The 15,865-nt window shown below is 50.4% G+C and overlaps 1 protein-coding gene across 1 annotated transcript in view; it reads left to right on the forward strand.

Annotated features, from left to right (window-relative positions):
• Positions 1-15,865, forward strand: part of CACNA1D (calcium voltage-gated channel subunit alpha1 D) — a 126,198-nt gene that overhangs the window by 82,539 nt on the left and 27,794 nt on the right. Inside the window, exons 33-35 of the mRNA XM_089919883.1 lie at positions 12,113-12,229; positions 12,940-13,307; positions 15,222-15,371. Coding sequence (XP_089776009.1) covers positions 12,113-12,229; positions 12,940-13,307; positions 15,222-15,371 — 635 coding nt within the window. The remainder of the gene's footprint in view (positions 1-12,112; positions 12,230-12,939; positions 13,308-15,221; positions 15,372-15,865) is intronic.

Here is a 15,865-nt window from a genome sequence, read left to right on the forward strand (position 1 = left end):
TGAGTCCATTATGCATAAGATAACGTTTTCCTTTTATGTCCCTGTTATCACCATTTGTCTTAAACTGGGCCTTGTTGGTATGGGTAAGGTTCAACATGGAATAGTCTTTTGCTTTTTTTCTGGGGGAAAATGCCCTGCATTGTCTTGTGTTCTCAGTGATGGTAATTACCAAAGTGAAGGCTTGTCTGTGATCTCCCTGAGAGAGAATGAACATGAATGACAATGAATGCGTGAAGGAAGGAGGGTGGGGTGTGTGCATATGGCGGGCTAGGAGATGACCTTGTGTGACAGTGACCTGTTGATTCATGATGCAACCTGGGCTCTGCCCAGACAGCGCTGGGGGGGGGGGGGGCGGGGTGGGGAAGGATGGATGCTGAATCTGACCAAAGACAATTTCTGATCTTTCTTCCTCTGATCACATCTCCTAAAGGGAGTTCAGTGAATCACAGGCTTCAATAGCTGATTGCCATCTCAGCCTGCAGAATTTGAGTAAAGTTTTCACCTCTGACCCATCCAGTTTACGAAAGTGACAGCCTTTCTCCTGATCACAGCTCACAAGTAGCCTTAGAGAGAAGCAAACTGAAAAGATGTGTTTGCAAACTTTGAGCAGGTCTGGTCCATACGTTCTAGAGGGCGGTGTGACCAAACTGGGTGCAAGGGCAGGGAGAGATGATCATGTTTCTGCAGGCTTTTCCCTAAAGCAGCGCTGGGCCTGGAGGACTAGGGGGCCAAATTCCAGAGTGTCGTGATCCCCCTCCTTGTAGGGAACTGCTTGCTGTTCTCAGATTCTAGTTCTTGGGGCTTGACGACTTTTCTGGAGGGGGAAACATACTCTTTCGTGGATGGCTGTGTCGTAGTTCGCAGTAAGCAAGGTAGCGCTGCGCTGAGAGCCTTCTGTTTTCTGCGGAAGGCATGTATGATGACCATCTGGATACAGGCTTATACCTTTGCTGAGCCCCCAAGGCTTCCCAATTAGATGGCTTCAGGGCTTGCCCTGGTGGCTGGATATAGTGTTTGGATGTTTTAAAAACCTGAACAACAACACATGGCTACGTAATTAATAATCACATTTCCTGGGTGGGTTCAAATGATGCTGAAGCTACATGTATACATCATGGGTTAAAAAGACTCTGTTACATCGTGTCACAATAATGTTTTGCCCCTGGACATTTTTTCGTTTCGTTGTTTACAGAAAGTTTCCTTTCCTTGGTGAAATTAAAATATCTCCGGTTAGATGCCAATATCAACACATTTCCACACGGTTCCATTGGGAGTTGAGGCTGTGACTATAATTTATGTTGAGTACCCGGCCTAGGAAATTAAGTTGTGTTCATAATCTTGACAGATACGTTCTGAAAATGCATTCGATTCTGCAGCAAACATTAAAAACAGAAAATTTTTGTTTCCTTGAAGGATAGCTCTCGTTACATGTTTGGTCTCCTGTGCTCTAGAAAGGGCTTCAAATGTGATTTGTCACTCTTCATTTAATTAGCACGACGAGGCACTTCCTTTCTGCATTGAGGAAATATTACGTGACGATGTGGCAGTTAGGGAAGCGGAGTCAGATGGCAGTGGGAGGAGAAACGGATCAGCCATGGCACTAGGATGACTACACAGATCCTCAAGAAAGCTCCCCAAGGTGGGCGCGGCCTGTCGAGAAGTGGGATGAATTGCTCCTCCCTGTGCCAGGGGCGCCAGGAGGCTGAAAGCCCAATTACTAATGAAAAATGGAGTGTGGGTGTCAGGTGAGCACAGGAGTCAAGACGTAGGCCAGTGCGTGCTTGTGCGGCGTAGGGTGCAGTCTGTCTGAGCAGGATCAGAGCTGGTCCACGTGCTCTGTCCCCCCCCCTCCCCCCCTCCCGCATTGGAATGGTGTCGGAGGGCGCACAGATGCACTCTGGTTATCAACTCTGTGGGCTCCATCTGGTCTTCCTCTGTTCAGACCAACTGCAGGGCCCCTTCTACATGAAGGGGGGTGGCTTGAGGACCTCTTGGATCCACTTGTGGGTAGGAGCTTGGCACCTGGTGTCCTCTGGCCTCTGTGGTCTGAATGAGTGTGCAGTTTCCATCCGCCCATCCATCTTCATCATTAAAGCCAGCCTTCTCTCCAGCCCCTCTCCAGAGGGAATCAGAGAGAAGCTGCATCAGGCTTTTTTTTTTTTTTTCCTCTCACTCATCCCCTACGTGCCATATTCACTTTAGTTTGACTCAGCCTTTGCTCTTCATCCATTGTTGCTGCATCCCAGTGACCTGCAAATTTCCACAAGGAGCAAGTAAATAAAGGAACGCAGCTCTGCAGCCACGAAAACTCTGTCCCCTTCCCAGCAAATAGTAATGCCTCCTCAGGTCTTCCCGATGAGGACTGCAGTATACAGACACTCGTTAGTCCAGTATTTCACGGATTAGAAAAAGAAAAAAGACCCCAGAGTGGGGAAAGTTTTGTTCATTTCTTTTTCTTTCAACGTTCGAGGATTTCCTTTTTGCAAAAGACACTCCGGTGGACTGAGGGGAGACTGTTCCCCACTCATCCCAGATGGGAGCCTGCCCATCTTCAGGACAGGAGGACTTGAGAGGGATAGATTTTTCTTTTCTTTTCTTTTTTTCTTACCTGTTTGGAAGTTGGGTTTAAGGAGGAGACCGTCATTTCCGGCTTGCAAAGAATTAGGTGGTTAGGTTTTATAACGTGAAAGCCTGAGCCCCCGCTGGCAGGTGGTGGTGTAGGTGGCCCAGTAGAAATGTGGGTGGTGGACCGGAATCAAATGACTCTCAGTCCCTGATGTGGCCCCCTCGGAGAGGCTCGGGCATAAAGATAGAGGAGAATGGGATACTCCACAAACATTGAACCTGTAGAATACCCCACACCTGTTACCTAGTCACCTCAGTCTAAAAATGAGCAAGAAATTTTTGTCTTTTTTTTAAAAGCATGATTCCATCTAAAGCCGTAAAAAGGCTTTTTTTTTTTCTTTTTTCCTCTAAGGGAAGAACAGATGCTAACAGATGAGATTTCACTGGCTGATTCGTTTGTTTCAGATGCTTGAACGGATGCTTTAGAATTTTCTGCCTGAGCTACAGCACCACGCTCGTTAGTCGGAAGGCGTTTGTGGCTAAGGCCTTGAAAGGGAAAAGTCTCAAGTGGGCTTATTTCTACTGAAACAGCATTTCGGGAGAAATGCAGGAAAAAGCAAACCCAAGGCCCCAGAGAGACCCCTTCCAAGCAAAGCACTCCTCCGGAAGGTGGAAGCAGGGCCGTGGCTCAACTGCGGAGCCGTGGTCTCCTGTCACGGACGCTGCTCGTGGTGACTCCTTTTCATGAAAGGGAACGAGCAAGGCTTAACAGTTTTCCCTTCCAAGCAGAGACTCAGAGAAAGGGAAAGAGTGAGAGAGAGCAAAGGAGGGGGGCAGCCGCCCCACAGAGAAATGAAATGAACACAACTTCCTGATGCTGGCCAGTAAAAAAAAAAAAAAAAAATTAATAAAAAGATTAAGCAGACCTGCGTAAGGTGGGCAGCTGACTCCGTTCCAAAGTCCTGCATCCCTAGTTTACCTGAACTACCAAAGACTGGCAGGCCCCTTGGCACTGGGCTGACAAAGTTCCTTTTATGTATGCCAGTCCATCATGACCTCCTGACCATCCAGCTCCACTCTCTGCAGTGACCAGTGCAGGATGCAGGGAGATGTGGACAGGACAGGAAGCTCAGACACCCCCATTTAAACTAACACATACACCTGCATGCCCAAACCAACCCAGGCGACACCTCAGGTTCCATCTTAACGCGTCCGCGGGAAATACCACCACACCCAAACCTCATCCGACATTGTCCGTCTTTAATTCAAAGCCAGTCTGGGGATGCCTCTTTGGAAGCAGTGTGGTCCAGTTTCAAGGACACTGGGAGTCAGGGAACCTGGGTTCTAGTCCCAGTTCCAGCGTTCACTTGCTGTGTGACCTTGGGCAAGACACTTAACCTCTCTGTGCCTCAGTTTCCCCATCTGTAAAATGGGGGTAATAATGTCGACCTACCTCACAGGGCTGTTGTGAGGAATAGCTAAGTGATTGTAAAGCACTTTGAACGTATAATTGCTTATTATTAAGACTACAACAATAATAATATCATATGCCTGTTTACCACCAGAACTTTAAGAAATTCTTGTTTTTCTTTGACCTCTTCTCTGTTCTGTAGTGATCCATCGAGAAAGAGAATTCTCCCCTTTTTGAGATATCTAGGAAATGCATAAAGATGTAAACAGAAGTAACTCTTCAGGTTGTTTTCTCACATCTTACAAAAAGTAGATTCTTTTGCACAAGAAGTTGCTTCGAGGCGGGGCGGTGCGGGGGGGGGGGTCCCCTCTGAAATTCTCAGCTGTTTCCAAGCAGTAGCTGAGGAGTCAGTACACCTGATGCTGAGCCCAAGATACCCAGAGGTATTCAAAAGTTTAGTGCAAAACCTTGAAGCTCCTGAAATGTCTAGAGAAGAGAAGGGTTCCAAGCCCTGGCCTGTGCAGACTGGAGGCTGCGTGCGTGTGCGCGTGTGTGCAGGGCGTGGAGAGGCCCAGGATGTGGGGAAGCCCGGCTCCTGGCTGTTCTCACCCTCAACCAGGCAGGGTGGGGGCCGGGTAGCCAGTGGGAAGAGTGGCGCTGGCAGAAGCCCCCCAGGCCCGTCCTGTGCGTGACTGAGAGGCTCCCTCCCAGCCTGGAGGGCTGCTCCAGTGACGCCTTCTGTGCTGTGACCTCTGTTCCACTTGGGAAACAGGCCTGGCCCCCAATTCCGTTCCCATGTGTGCAGACTGTCTTAAGTCTAGGAGCTCGTGGTGGGTTTCTGGATTCTCACAGCAGAGTCCATGGGCACAGAGAACAGGGTTGACCTCTTCACACAGCACCATGGGTGGTGACGTGGGCATGGGGGTGACCCCTGTGAAAATGTTGAAGCACAGCTGTACCTGCTAGTTGACAGCTGTGGCCCCCAGCACTTTGAGTCTCCTCACCCCCTGCTAACATCCCAGCCCTGCACCAAACCCCTCTGTGATTCAGTAACTAAAGGGCGAATGCCTGGTGTAGCAGGGACCTCTGGGAGCCTATTCTGGTCTGAAGGCCCACCTCTGCTCTGACTGGGTAGTGCCCGGGATAAACCAGTTATTAAGTATGTGGTGTATCATCCCTGAAAAAGAAGCTGGTCAGCTCTATGGGCACAGGTAAGGAGTTTATCCACCATCACAAACGATCCCTCTGTCCCTGACCGACCCTGATGTCGTTTATTAAATACTAAAGGGAGTGTATGTGCTCACCCCCGCCCCCTGTCTGTGTCACCCCATCTCAGAGGCCCACAGTGACCATCTGTCTTCTAGATCTAAGCCTCTATACACCGGAGCCTCAGCAGAACAGCTCTGAGCAATCCATGTGGCTGGTGTCTCCACATGCCTTTCTGCACAGTCCTTCCAAATACGTAGAAACTGGAAAACAGTGACTTTCTAGGTGGGATTTACGGAACGGTCTAAATGGAACGTGAGAATCTTGCCCCACGTGGGCCTGGCTGTGTGCTGAGTGACGGCCCTGGTGGTGGCTGGTGGCTGAGACCAGTTGGTGAAGGACAGCCAGAAGTTGTCGGGGCCACCTCCTGCCTCGCTCGAAAGGGAAACAAGGCTTCCCTGGAACCTGGTTCACAGTCAAACTGCAGATACCTCTGTCCTTTTCCCTAAGACCTTAAAAGAAGAGTATAGCTTTAAACGTAGAAAAGTTGTAAGAGACAAGTCATGTTTAATATGTCAGATTGACAGACGCAGCAAACTCGGTGCCCAACACCAGAATCCATGGTGCTAAACTCTTAAGCTCCTGGATGGAAGACACAATGCAGGCCAGGATCCATCGCAGGGACACAGATGTAGGATCGGGCCTCAGGATCTTCTTCAATAGCTTATTCTATGGTGTGACCTAATTAAAAATTCAGTTGATCCACAGGATTATTGGGTACTGGATTCTCTACTCTTAAAGGCCGGAGATCGTTCCTCTCTAAGAATAGTAATTATTATTTTCAAAAGTCTTTGAGACGATAGAATTACTGAAAATAAGGAAAGTTAACATTATGTCATCGCAAAAGGTCTTAATTACTGTGGCATGCTATTGACTAACACCCACCTAGTAGCCCTCTTTAGCCCAAATGTATCACGATTTGGTTATCCACTGGCAGGAGCTTGCGAACACTCATGGTTCCTTGGTTGGGTAGGTACCTGCACGAATTAGTTCTCCCTGGCACACCGTAGCCCTGAGAGAGGTGGCTATCTGGGGTAATGGGAGGGCACATCGTTCTAAGGCACAGTGAAGGCAACCCATGCCAAAGGCTAACTCAGAGAAGCCACGAGAAGGATGTTTCTTCCCAAAGTAGAGAAAGGTCGGGGGAGATCACAGGAATCCTGGATGGGGGAAGAGCCCAGCTCCAGGGAAAGATGGTGTTGCCTGTCTGAGGGCAGGTTATCATCAAGTTCTACAACTTTTTGGTCTCAGGAACCTTTTATGCTCTTAAGAATTATTGAGGACCCTTATGTATCAATATTTACTACATTAGGAATTAAAGCAGAGATTTTTAAAACGCAGACTATGCAAGCACAAAGATGCCAGAGAGATGAGATCCCCAAGGTTTATGCAGCCTTTGAAAAACCCCACTGTGCTCTCAGGAGAGGATGAGAGCGTACAAGGCCGAGAGCATCCTTGTCTTGTTATGCAAAACACAATGACCTCTTGGACCCTTTAAGGTGTCTCAGAGGGCCCCAGGGTCCTTGGGCCACACTTTGAGAACTGCTGCTCTGGGGGATTGATCCCATATCCCCCCCTAAAGGAAAAGGGTGCTGGAGCCTTTTTCCGATCTCCTGCCCCTACCTTGAACTGTCCCCTAACTCCCAGGCCCGTCCCAAATCCCGGCCCGCTCACCTGTACACGGAGCTGCCTGGGCCCCCAGCGTCCAGCCCGCATTCAGGCTGAGAGTTGTAGCGCACAGGCCATGTCTCACTGCCTGTGCTGACCTGGAGGAATGGTGGTGTGAATTCGTGTGAGAGAGAGAAGTGTCTGTAAGGATCTCAGCTCCTGAGAGTGGCACGGCGGAGACAAGGGTATGTGCTGAGTGTAGGACCGGTTTTCGCGATACCTGGTGATTTCTGTCATTGCCGTGATACACGAGTGCTGCTGAGTTAGTTGTAAGAAGTTTCACCTTGATTGAGTGGCAGCCACAGTCATGTGGGGTTGCAGTCATGAGTGAGCGCATGGTGGGAACTGGATCCTGGCACTCTTCCCCGTAGACCCAAAAAGGCGGGGCGGCATGGTGTCATTGGAACAGCAGAACTGCGCGTCGCGATCCCTAGCTGAGCCATCACTAGTGTGGGCAGGTCACTTAACCAAATGGGAATAATCTTGGCTCTCCCCTCCCCGGCCCGCCCTCCCAAGATGTAGTGGGATAAAGTATGTTACATTGCAGTGACAAAGATGCTAGCAGAATAGGTCTCGATTTGTGACTTCTGCTAAGCCCACATTTTAAGTAAAACTCTCTCTGTTATCAGGAAACTGGCAAGCATTTCTCCAATGCTGGTGTTAAAACTACAACCAAGAATTAAGGTGGAACTAAAACAGATAGCTCTGTCAGATCAGAAGAAATGTCACAGATTGCTTTAGATAATTTTTTTTTAAGTCGCAGGGAAATGTCATAGATCACTTTAGGTAATTTTTTTAAACTTCCCTTTATCTTTCAAAATGAAGGTAACAAACTCCACGTACACAGCTGAGTGCCACCCCCAGGGTAACTTACCTGGTAATGTTACAGCTGACTTTGCAGGGAGGGTCGGAATCACTGTGCATGACTCACGGGGGGCGTGCCTTCCGCGTAATTCTAGCTCTTTATGTTTATATATAACTCGAGGACTGTTCATAATGGATGCAGAGGCCACACCATCACATTTTCCCTGGTGGAGAGCAATGACAAAAGAAGGGGTGTGCCTGTGTGTGCATGTGGGGATGCAGGGGAGGTGGGATGGCTTACAGATAAACAGGTGTATGCTGTGAGAATTTAATCTCCAGTTCTTTGTGCCGAGGGAGCTAGTCTAAAATGATCCCTTCTAATTGGGTAGGGGCAGAAGCCTGCTAAAGGGTTAACCAGAACTCGCCTTTAACGAGATGACCGAGCAGGGCCGGCCTTGGCTGCGGGAGACCTGCCTGTGATAGAGACCGGGCTCTGCTCTTTGGCTGGAGCCTGAAAGCCTGGCACTCATACCCGAAGATGGATGGCCTGGCCCAGTCCCGACTGGAGACTCACATCTCTTATCTGCACTGTTACAGTGTAGGTTCAGGAGGGGTTCCTGGGCGTTTCTACGTGCTGAGAGCTGGCAGACGACTGGTGTGAGTGATGGTGCTAGCTTAGGGAGACAGGCAGTGAAAGCATTTCAGATGCACCAGGTAGGAAAAACTTAACCCTGAAAGTGGGCAAGAGTAAGGAAGGTAAATGAATGTTCCTACTTGAGGTTAAAATATCATACATTTATGCTATTGCTTCAGAAATATTTACAGAGATTTTATAGTTTGGGTTTTTTTTTTTTTTTTTTTTTTGGTGACTTAATCATTCACTAGAGTAAATATCTATAAAATTCCAATTAAATGGTGTCTAAAATTTAAAGCAGCGGTCTACAGGCAAAGCGCCAACATTTCTTTTTTTAACAAAAATATTTATGAGAGCATCTAGCATTTAAAAATCAACCAGAAACTAGGCTTGATTCTGTTTTTTATATGATTGGACATCTTAAAACAAATCAATAATGTTTATATTTTATAGAAATTCTGTGTTTATTCAAAACCATAATTCTACTGTGATGTTAATGGAATGACTTTATATGGCTTTAATTGTGTTGGTTTAAATGCTAATGACCACATTTCAAATTAAAATAGTATTTTGCTGATGGGGTAGACACAGATATGACATATGAAAGAATAGATAATTTTACTGATTGTAAAGTGTTTATTTCCAGAAAAAAAATGTTCTTTTTTTTTTTTTTTAAGGGCTGTGAAAAAAAGTCATTTTTTCAAGGGTTTAAGATAGACTTCTGCCCTTTGGGAATTGGAACTTGTGCCTATGGAATTTTTGGAGCAGCCTAAGCTACCTTTTAGCTTGATATGTGTGTGCTAGAAAATTTTTCATTATCATGTTTTGTGATATGTAATAAATTCAGGGTGCTGTGCTTAAGCTTCGTTTCAATTCAAGTTTGGGAACATCTGTTTCCCTCATTCCCAAGCCTGGCAGACACCCCTACTCCCCATAGTACCTCCCCCCTCCCTCCCCGTCTGTCCTTCCTCGGATCCCCTGTGAAAGAGTACAGTCAGTCTCTGACTCTTAGGAGGTGTGTTCCTTCCTGCGTGGAGCAAAGCAAAATATAATCATGATTTCTGAGCCTCTGCTCTCCTGTCTGGGAAGAGTGATGCTTTCTCTCCTCCTTTGATGTCTCTTTAATAAATATGTTGTCCTTATTTGTCTTTGGATGTGGCCTCTTGGGCCACCTCTCAATTTCCTCCATGATTTATGTTGCAAACAAATTCTCTGTCCTGTGTTTGTTCACTGCTCTCTCCTAATCTTGTGTATCACTGAAGACATGCTGGAGACAGTTTTTGGTTTTATTATGCAATTATGTCATATGTGTATTTCAGTGAAATGTCAACCCGTCAACAGAGGATGATGTTAAAAATTATCCAAATAAATAGTTTTCTATTTCTTCTAATCAGACCTAGTCCAGTCAGTTGAATGACAGTGAACAGGATTATCTGTTGTTATTTAAACAGAGTTTTCCTGGCCCACACTGCCTTGGGACATGGATTAAGGTACATAATTTACCTGGGGATGTTGACTCGGTGCATTGTCACCTGTGTGTGTTTTGTGGCAACGGAAGCAGCGGGTGTCTCAAACCTGGTGTCTTGTTTGCGAGCCTCAGATATGTAACAGCTCTTTCTTTCCAGTGATCCAAAATCAGATGGTGAAACTCTGGCTTCGTTTATCTTCCCTTGATAACTGTGCCCTACAGAACACTGCCTGGATGAATTGCAGGCTGTTCAGTACTACTGGGCTCAACCTTGCTGCCCAGGCCTGCAGCTCTGCTGTGCAAGAGCTTTTCATCCACTTGGCATTAGAGTTGCCTTCCTGATGTTTCCCTGAGAATGGTGTGGGTCTGCCTCTAAGACAGATGATTTCCCAGGCTCAGATGTGCCGGAAGCGGGGTCCTGAGAGAGGAAAAGAGTGAGCGTGTGTGTGTGTGTGTGTGTGTGTGTGTATGCGTGTACATGTGTGTGCTTGTAGGTGTACGTGTGTGCACGTCTGAGTGCGTGTGTCTGCTGCCTGTGAGCAGAGGGACAGGTGAGTGAGAGGCAGCCTCACTGCCCACACCACAAACTGTTCTGGCTTTGGCCCTGGGACACGTGTGTCCTTCCCCTGCGAGACCACAGCCTTCTTAGCCGGGAACCTTAAGGCTTTGACTCCAGGCAGCTCGTTCACCCCCACAGTTCATAAAATGGAAAGGTCTGGGGCTCCTGTATGCAAAGAATGGTTCAAACCAGACGCAGCCTGGTGTGCCATCTTTAAAAGGATCCTCTCGTAGGCTGAGGGCTATTACGAACGAAGCCATTTTCACGAGAGCCTCTTGGACGGTTCCATATGACTGCAGAAGACCGGTCTGAGCGTTCCCACACTCGTGGGCTCGGTCCTGCCGGATCTGGCAAGATGGGGGCCGCCCTCCCCTCCTCCCCTCCTCCCCTCCCTCCCACCCCCTCCACTGCCGGGCGTGTCTCAAACGTGGTCATCATGCTTTGTCTGTGCCCTGTACCACCCGCTGCCGGGGCTTGTGGAGGAAGGACAGGGAAGTGGTCCCCCCCCTCACACTGGGGGGTGTTAGCTGCAGATGGAGACCCGCACAGCCAGTGCCTCAGATGTTCTCCACACCTTTAGTGGCTACTGAGGTGCAGGCAGACGGCCGGCAGGTGAGGGGGTACCACCCGGGTACAGGACGGGTGACCTTAGACCGGGGACGGGGAGGGAATGCCTCTTTCCGATGCCAGTCTTTTTGTGTCCAAGGATAGAGTAACTGCACTCTCCCTGTTAGCGTGCCATTTTTCTTCAAATTGTTGGTCAAAACATCATAATTTTCTCAGAGCCAGCAACCACCCCTCCCCCATAGGTAGTCCATAAGCATCTCGAATATTTCCCTAGAGAAATTAAGTACAATGGGAGGGCTTCTCCCAGGCCCTGTCCCACTGGAACCCGGGGCCCAGGGTGAGGAAGGCCGGCCGTGAGGGCCTCGGGGAAATGCAGAACGTCCGTGAGGGGCCTGAAGGGGTCACCTGGCAGGTCTGGCGCCGCCTCCAGAGGCTGGAGCCCCTTTCAGTGTGTTGTGGTCTTCAAGAGGATGACCCAACCATTGGCGAGTTCTCCACCTGAACACAGGCTGCAGGCCCAGGTGCCAACAGATGGCCATGGAGCCTGGCCCTGCACGGCAGCCCAGGTCTGTGCGTGTCTGTCCATCGCGTTCTGGTCCTGAGTGTGCTGGTGGCTGCAGTGTGTTGTGTCCTGCCCTCGTTCCCATGGCTTTGAAGCAGAAGCAGTGGCCCAGTTGGCTGCCTGGTCTGCTGGCCCTCTGGCACCTGCACTAGGCTTCTCATCCTGGACACAGCCAGCGAGCGCGTGCCACCCTCTCTGTAAAACAGCCGCGCCGTGCTCCTCGCCCCGTCCGAGGCTCCGGGAGATGGCGCTCTGCAGGCCATCCTTCTGTAGACAGTCATTTAGACATGGGCCTGGGCTCTTGGCCATGGCAGACCCTAGTACTAGTAAGCAAGCACTGTTCCCTGCGAGTGGAGGTACTTGAAAAGGCGGTCACTGGCCTCAAGCATCCCAGCCCAGGGCCATCTTGAACTCCTGACCACACCCTCCATCCCTGAGGCTGCAGGGGCACCATCAGTTACATTCAAACAAGTGGTCAGTTCCCTGGACTGTCCTTTGGAGAAACCTTCCCCTCCCACAACTGAATCAGGCAGGAGCAAAGCCAGGACCCAGGCTGGGCCCAGGCCACCCGTGTTGTCTAACCTGTTTTGCCATTTTCATTGATCTAGGCGGGATTAAGGACACTGCACGACATTGGGCCAGAAATCCGGCGTGCTATCTCATGTGATTTGCAAGATGACGAGCCGGAGGAAACAAAAGGCGAAGAAGAAGAAGATGTGTTCAAAGTAATTATTCCACGCCTAGCTACACACTGGCCACTTGGAAATAGCGGGGCAGGAGTCCAGTTGGGGCAGTTAACGATCTGCCAAAGAGCCTGGAGGATGCACACCAGCCCCAGGGCCTAGAGGGGCTTGTGGACCATGCCCTCCCCCCTGCAGACCCTCCCCGTTCAGCAGCACCCCTTCTAGGGCCAGGCCTGCTCCTTCCCAGAGCTTGCTCCTCTGCCCCACACTGGCCACTTCGGAGGAGCTTGGTCACGACCACTGGCCGGCGTGGATGAGCATCCTGGGTCCTTCTAGCAGCCGCTGGCCCTCCCTACCCCTCCTTCCCCGGGCCGGCTCTTTGATCTGCCAGCGGGCCCTCCACTTCCCAGCCCCCGGCCCAGAGACCTGCCTGCCGCCCAACCTCGGCCACTGGGGCTGCCGACAGCCCTGCTGGGCGAAAGTCAGCTCACCTTGGAGCAACCGGAAGAGTGCACTTGAATGACAGCCGAGCGCTTGCTCCCCAGCTCAGGAATCGGTAACCTTCCTCATTTCAGGGGGACCAGCTGACACACACAGTCACCCTGGTCACTGAGACACTCAGATTGTTTTACAGGGATTCTATGGAGCTTACCTAGAATTTGTTTTTCATGTAGAAAAAAAATTACCTAACATAGCTAGCCTGCATCAAATATTTGTTAAATTACCTGGTGTTGTCTCCCATTATTTTGCAGAGAAATGGTGCCCTGCTTGGAAACCATGTCAATCATGTTAATAGTGATAGGAGAGATTCCCTTCAGCAGACCAATACCACCCACCGTCCCCTGCATGTCCAAAGGCCTTCAATTCCACCTGCAAGTGATACTGAGAAACCGCTGTTTCCTCCAGCAGGAAATTCGGTGTGTCATAACCATCATAACCATAATTCCATAGGAAAGCAAGTTCCCAGCTCAACAAATGCCAATCTCAATAATGCCAATATGTCCAAAGCTGCCCCTGGAAAACGGCCCAGCATTGGGAACCTTGAGCATGTGTCTGAAAATGGGCATCATTCCTTCCACAAGCATGGCCGTGAGCCTCAAAGAAGGTCCAGTATTAAAAGGTAACGTTTAAGATGTGTTTGCACTTGGTAATGTAGTGTCAGCCCAAGGCAGGTTTTTCTCCCGTCTCTGGCACAGGTGGGAGGCTCCCTGCGGGCATTGGTGTTAGGACCTGTGAGTGCCTCCAGGTCACAGCTTCTTCAGGAACTGGCCATGTGATGAACCCAAACGATAAAGGGCCACCTGCCACCCTGCATCCTGCTCTACGCGATGCCCCTTAACACAGGAGCAGCTGCAAACTCTACCTTCCCCGACTGTACCACATAATTAGGGACTGGCAGACTTTTCCTGTAAAGGGCCAGAGAGTAAATATTTTAGGGTTGGAGCCTCATACACTCTCTGTTGTAGCTAGTCACCTCTGTTATCTTAGCAAGAGGCCAGCCATAAATCATATGTAAGCGTACAGGTGCAGCTGTGTCCCGATAAACCTTTATTTGTGGACACTGAAATGTGAACTTCACGCGCTCACGTGCGATGAAATATTTTTCTTCCTTTGATTTTGCTTCAGTCCTTTAAAAGAATAAAAACTCTCTGTAGCTTGTGGGCCATGCAAAAATAGGTGACGGCCTGTATTCAGCCCATGAACCATAGTTTGCCGACCCCTGCTCTAGGGAGTAGCTTGATATATTTGCTTTTTAAATTTTGCTAGAAATATTTAACTTTTATCTTCTCCCTCCCTCCCGTGTTATGCCTTTCCTGGATAGAACGCGCTATTATGAAACTTACATTAGGTATGTGCTCATTGCCTGTATTTATGTGTTAAATACTGTGTGTTCTAAGTGGGACCAGATGGGCTCTCTGAGTGCTGAGAGATGAGAAAGCCCTGGGAGCCAGCTAGCCTAGTGCAGGGCATTACAGCCCAGGGCTGTGGATGCAGAGCTTTCAGATCCATATCTGCACAGACTGTGTTAACCATCCAAGGACCTAAGTTCACATGCAGCGTGCCCACAGCTATAGCCCCGCAGGCCTCAGTGCGGTGCTGGGAGAGCCCCCGGCCTGTGGAGCTGGGCAGTCGTGCTGCTCTCTGGGGTCAGGCCTCTTGTGGAGGCTTTGTAAAAGCGTGACCCCCCCCCCCCACCTCCTGAAGTCCAGGAGCCAGGCCTTCTCCTTTGTCTCCTGGGCATCCCCCTACCCACGGGCAGTATACCCTGCTCCCTGTTTGTTGAACCCAGTTGGACTGTGGGTGGGACGGTCATGGTGTTGGGGACAGGGAGGACAGATGTCCTGGTTTAATGATCTCAAGTTAGAAGTTACCTGAGCTGGAGGAGGGTGGGACAGAGTGAAGAGCTTGCAGGAAGCACAGTCCTCTGTTTGGAGAGCAGTGATGCCACAGAGCCTGGCCGGCTTCCCTGAGGGCCGAGGCCAGGACATCTGGGTTTCAGGGAGACCTCACGACAGTCCTGGGGCAGGGCTGTCTTTGAAAACGTGGTGGACGTTGTCCTGGAGAGTCTCCCTCCCCTGGGATCCTGTACTCAAAAATCCTGTCACCTTTCCTGGGTCAGATGCCCCAGGCTCTGAGGGCACCTTCGGCCGGGGTAAGGAGGCACAGGGATCCGAGCAGGTGGCCTGGGAGCCCATCACTGCAGGTCTCTAGGTCCATTTTCTTGATCTACTCCCAAACTACATCTACTCTTTCGGTTCTCAGGCCTCTGGGGGTAGTGGTGTGGCACTAGCATCATCAAGGCACTAGGGGAGAAACCCCTTCCTGGTACGTGTGTGCGCACACACATAGACACACACACACACACACAGCACCGTTGCCAGAGGCATCAACGATCCAGCCCCACTTGAGGCAGGAGCACCCAGGGAGATGCCAGAGCACCTCGGGCAGGGCTGCCGTGGCCACCGCCGAGGCACCGCTGGAGGAGCAGTCTGCCGCCCGCCCAGCCGCTCAGGCCCCTCTCTCCCAACTGCAGGGCTGACTCAGGAGACGAGCAGTTCCCAACTATTTGCCGGGAAGACCCAGAGATACACGGCTACTTCAGGGACCCCTGCTGCTTGGGGGAACAGGAGTACTTCAGCAGTGAGGAGTGCTATGAGGACGACAGCTCGCCCACCGGGAGCAGGTGAGGGCTCTGTGGCTCGGGATGACCTTAGGAGGCCTTGCTGTCTCCTGGCCCTGGGGCCGTGCCTGCTCACGAAGCCACGGGCCACCTGCTGCTGCCCTTGGGACTGTCCTGGGAAGCAAAGTGGGAGCACAGCCTCCAGGCCACAGGAGAAGTCGGGGCAGGAGAAGTAGGACTGGAGAGAGGCAGAGTGGAGGCTGTTTTTTCAGGCCTGTTGACTTATTTCCACCAGGGGCCCACCCGTGAGGCTTTAGTATAGGCTCTAGAAATGAGAGCCTTTGCTGAACGCTGAGCGCTCTGGGCTGGGGGTTCTCGCTGTGTAGCGGCTCGCCAGCCCAGAGCTTGGTCGGTCTTAGTGGACAGCACTCCCATCAGGGGGTCTCTCCTAGAGGTGAGGGGACAAGAGGTCAGAGTGGCACCACTCAGCAGATGTGCCTCTCTAGGCTCCTGTCCTGAAGAAGGCAGGTATGAGGTTAAAGTGGACACTTTGCTTT

Source organism: Delphinapterus leucas, chromosome 10 (genome assembly GCF_059928025.1).
Source record: "Delphinapterus leucas isolate spDelLeu-1000000601 "Yukka" chromosome 10, BTC_Dleu_Yukka2, whole genome shotgun sequence".
Lineage (NCBI taxonomy): Eukaryota > Metazoa > Chordata > Mammalia > Artiodactyla > Monodontidae > Delphinapterus > Delphinapterus leucas.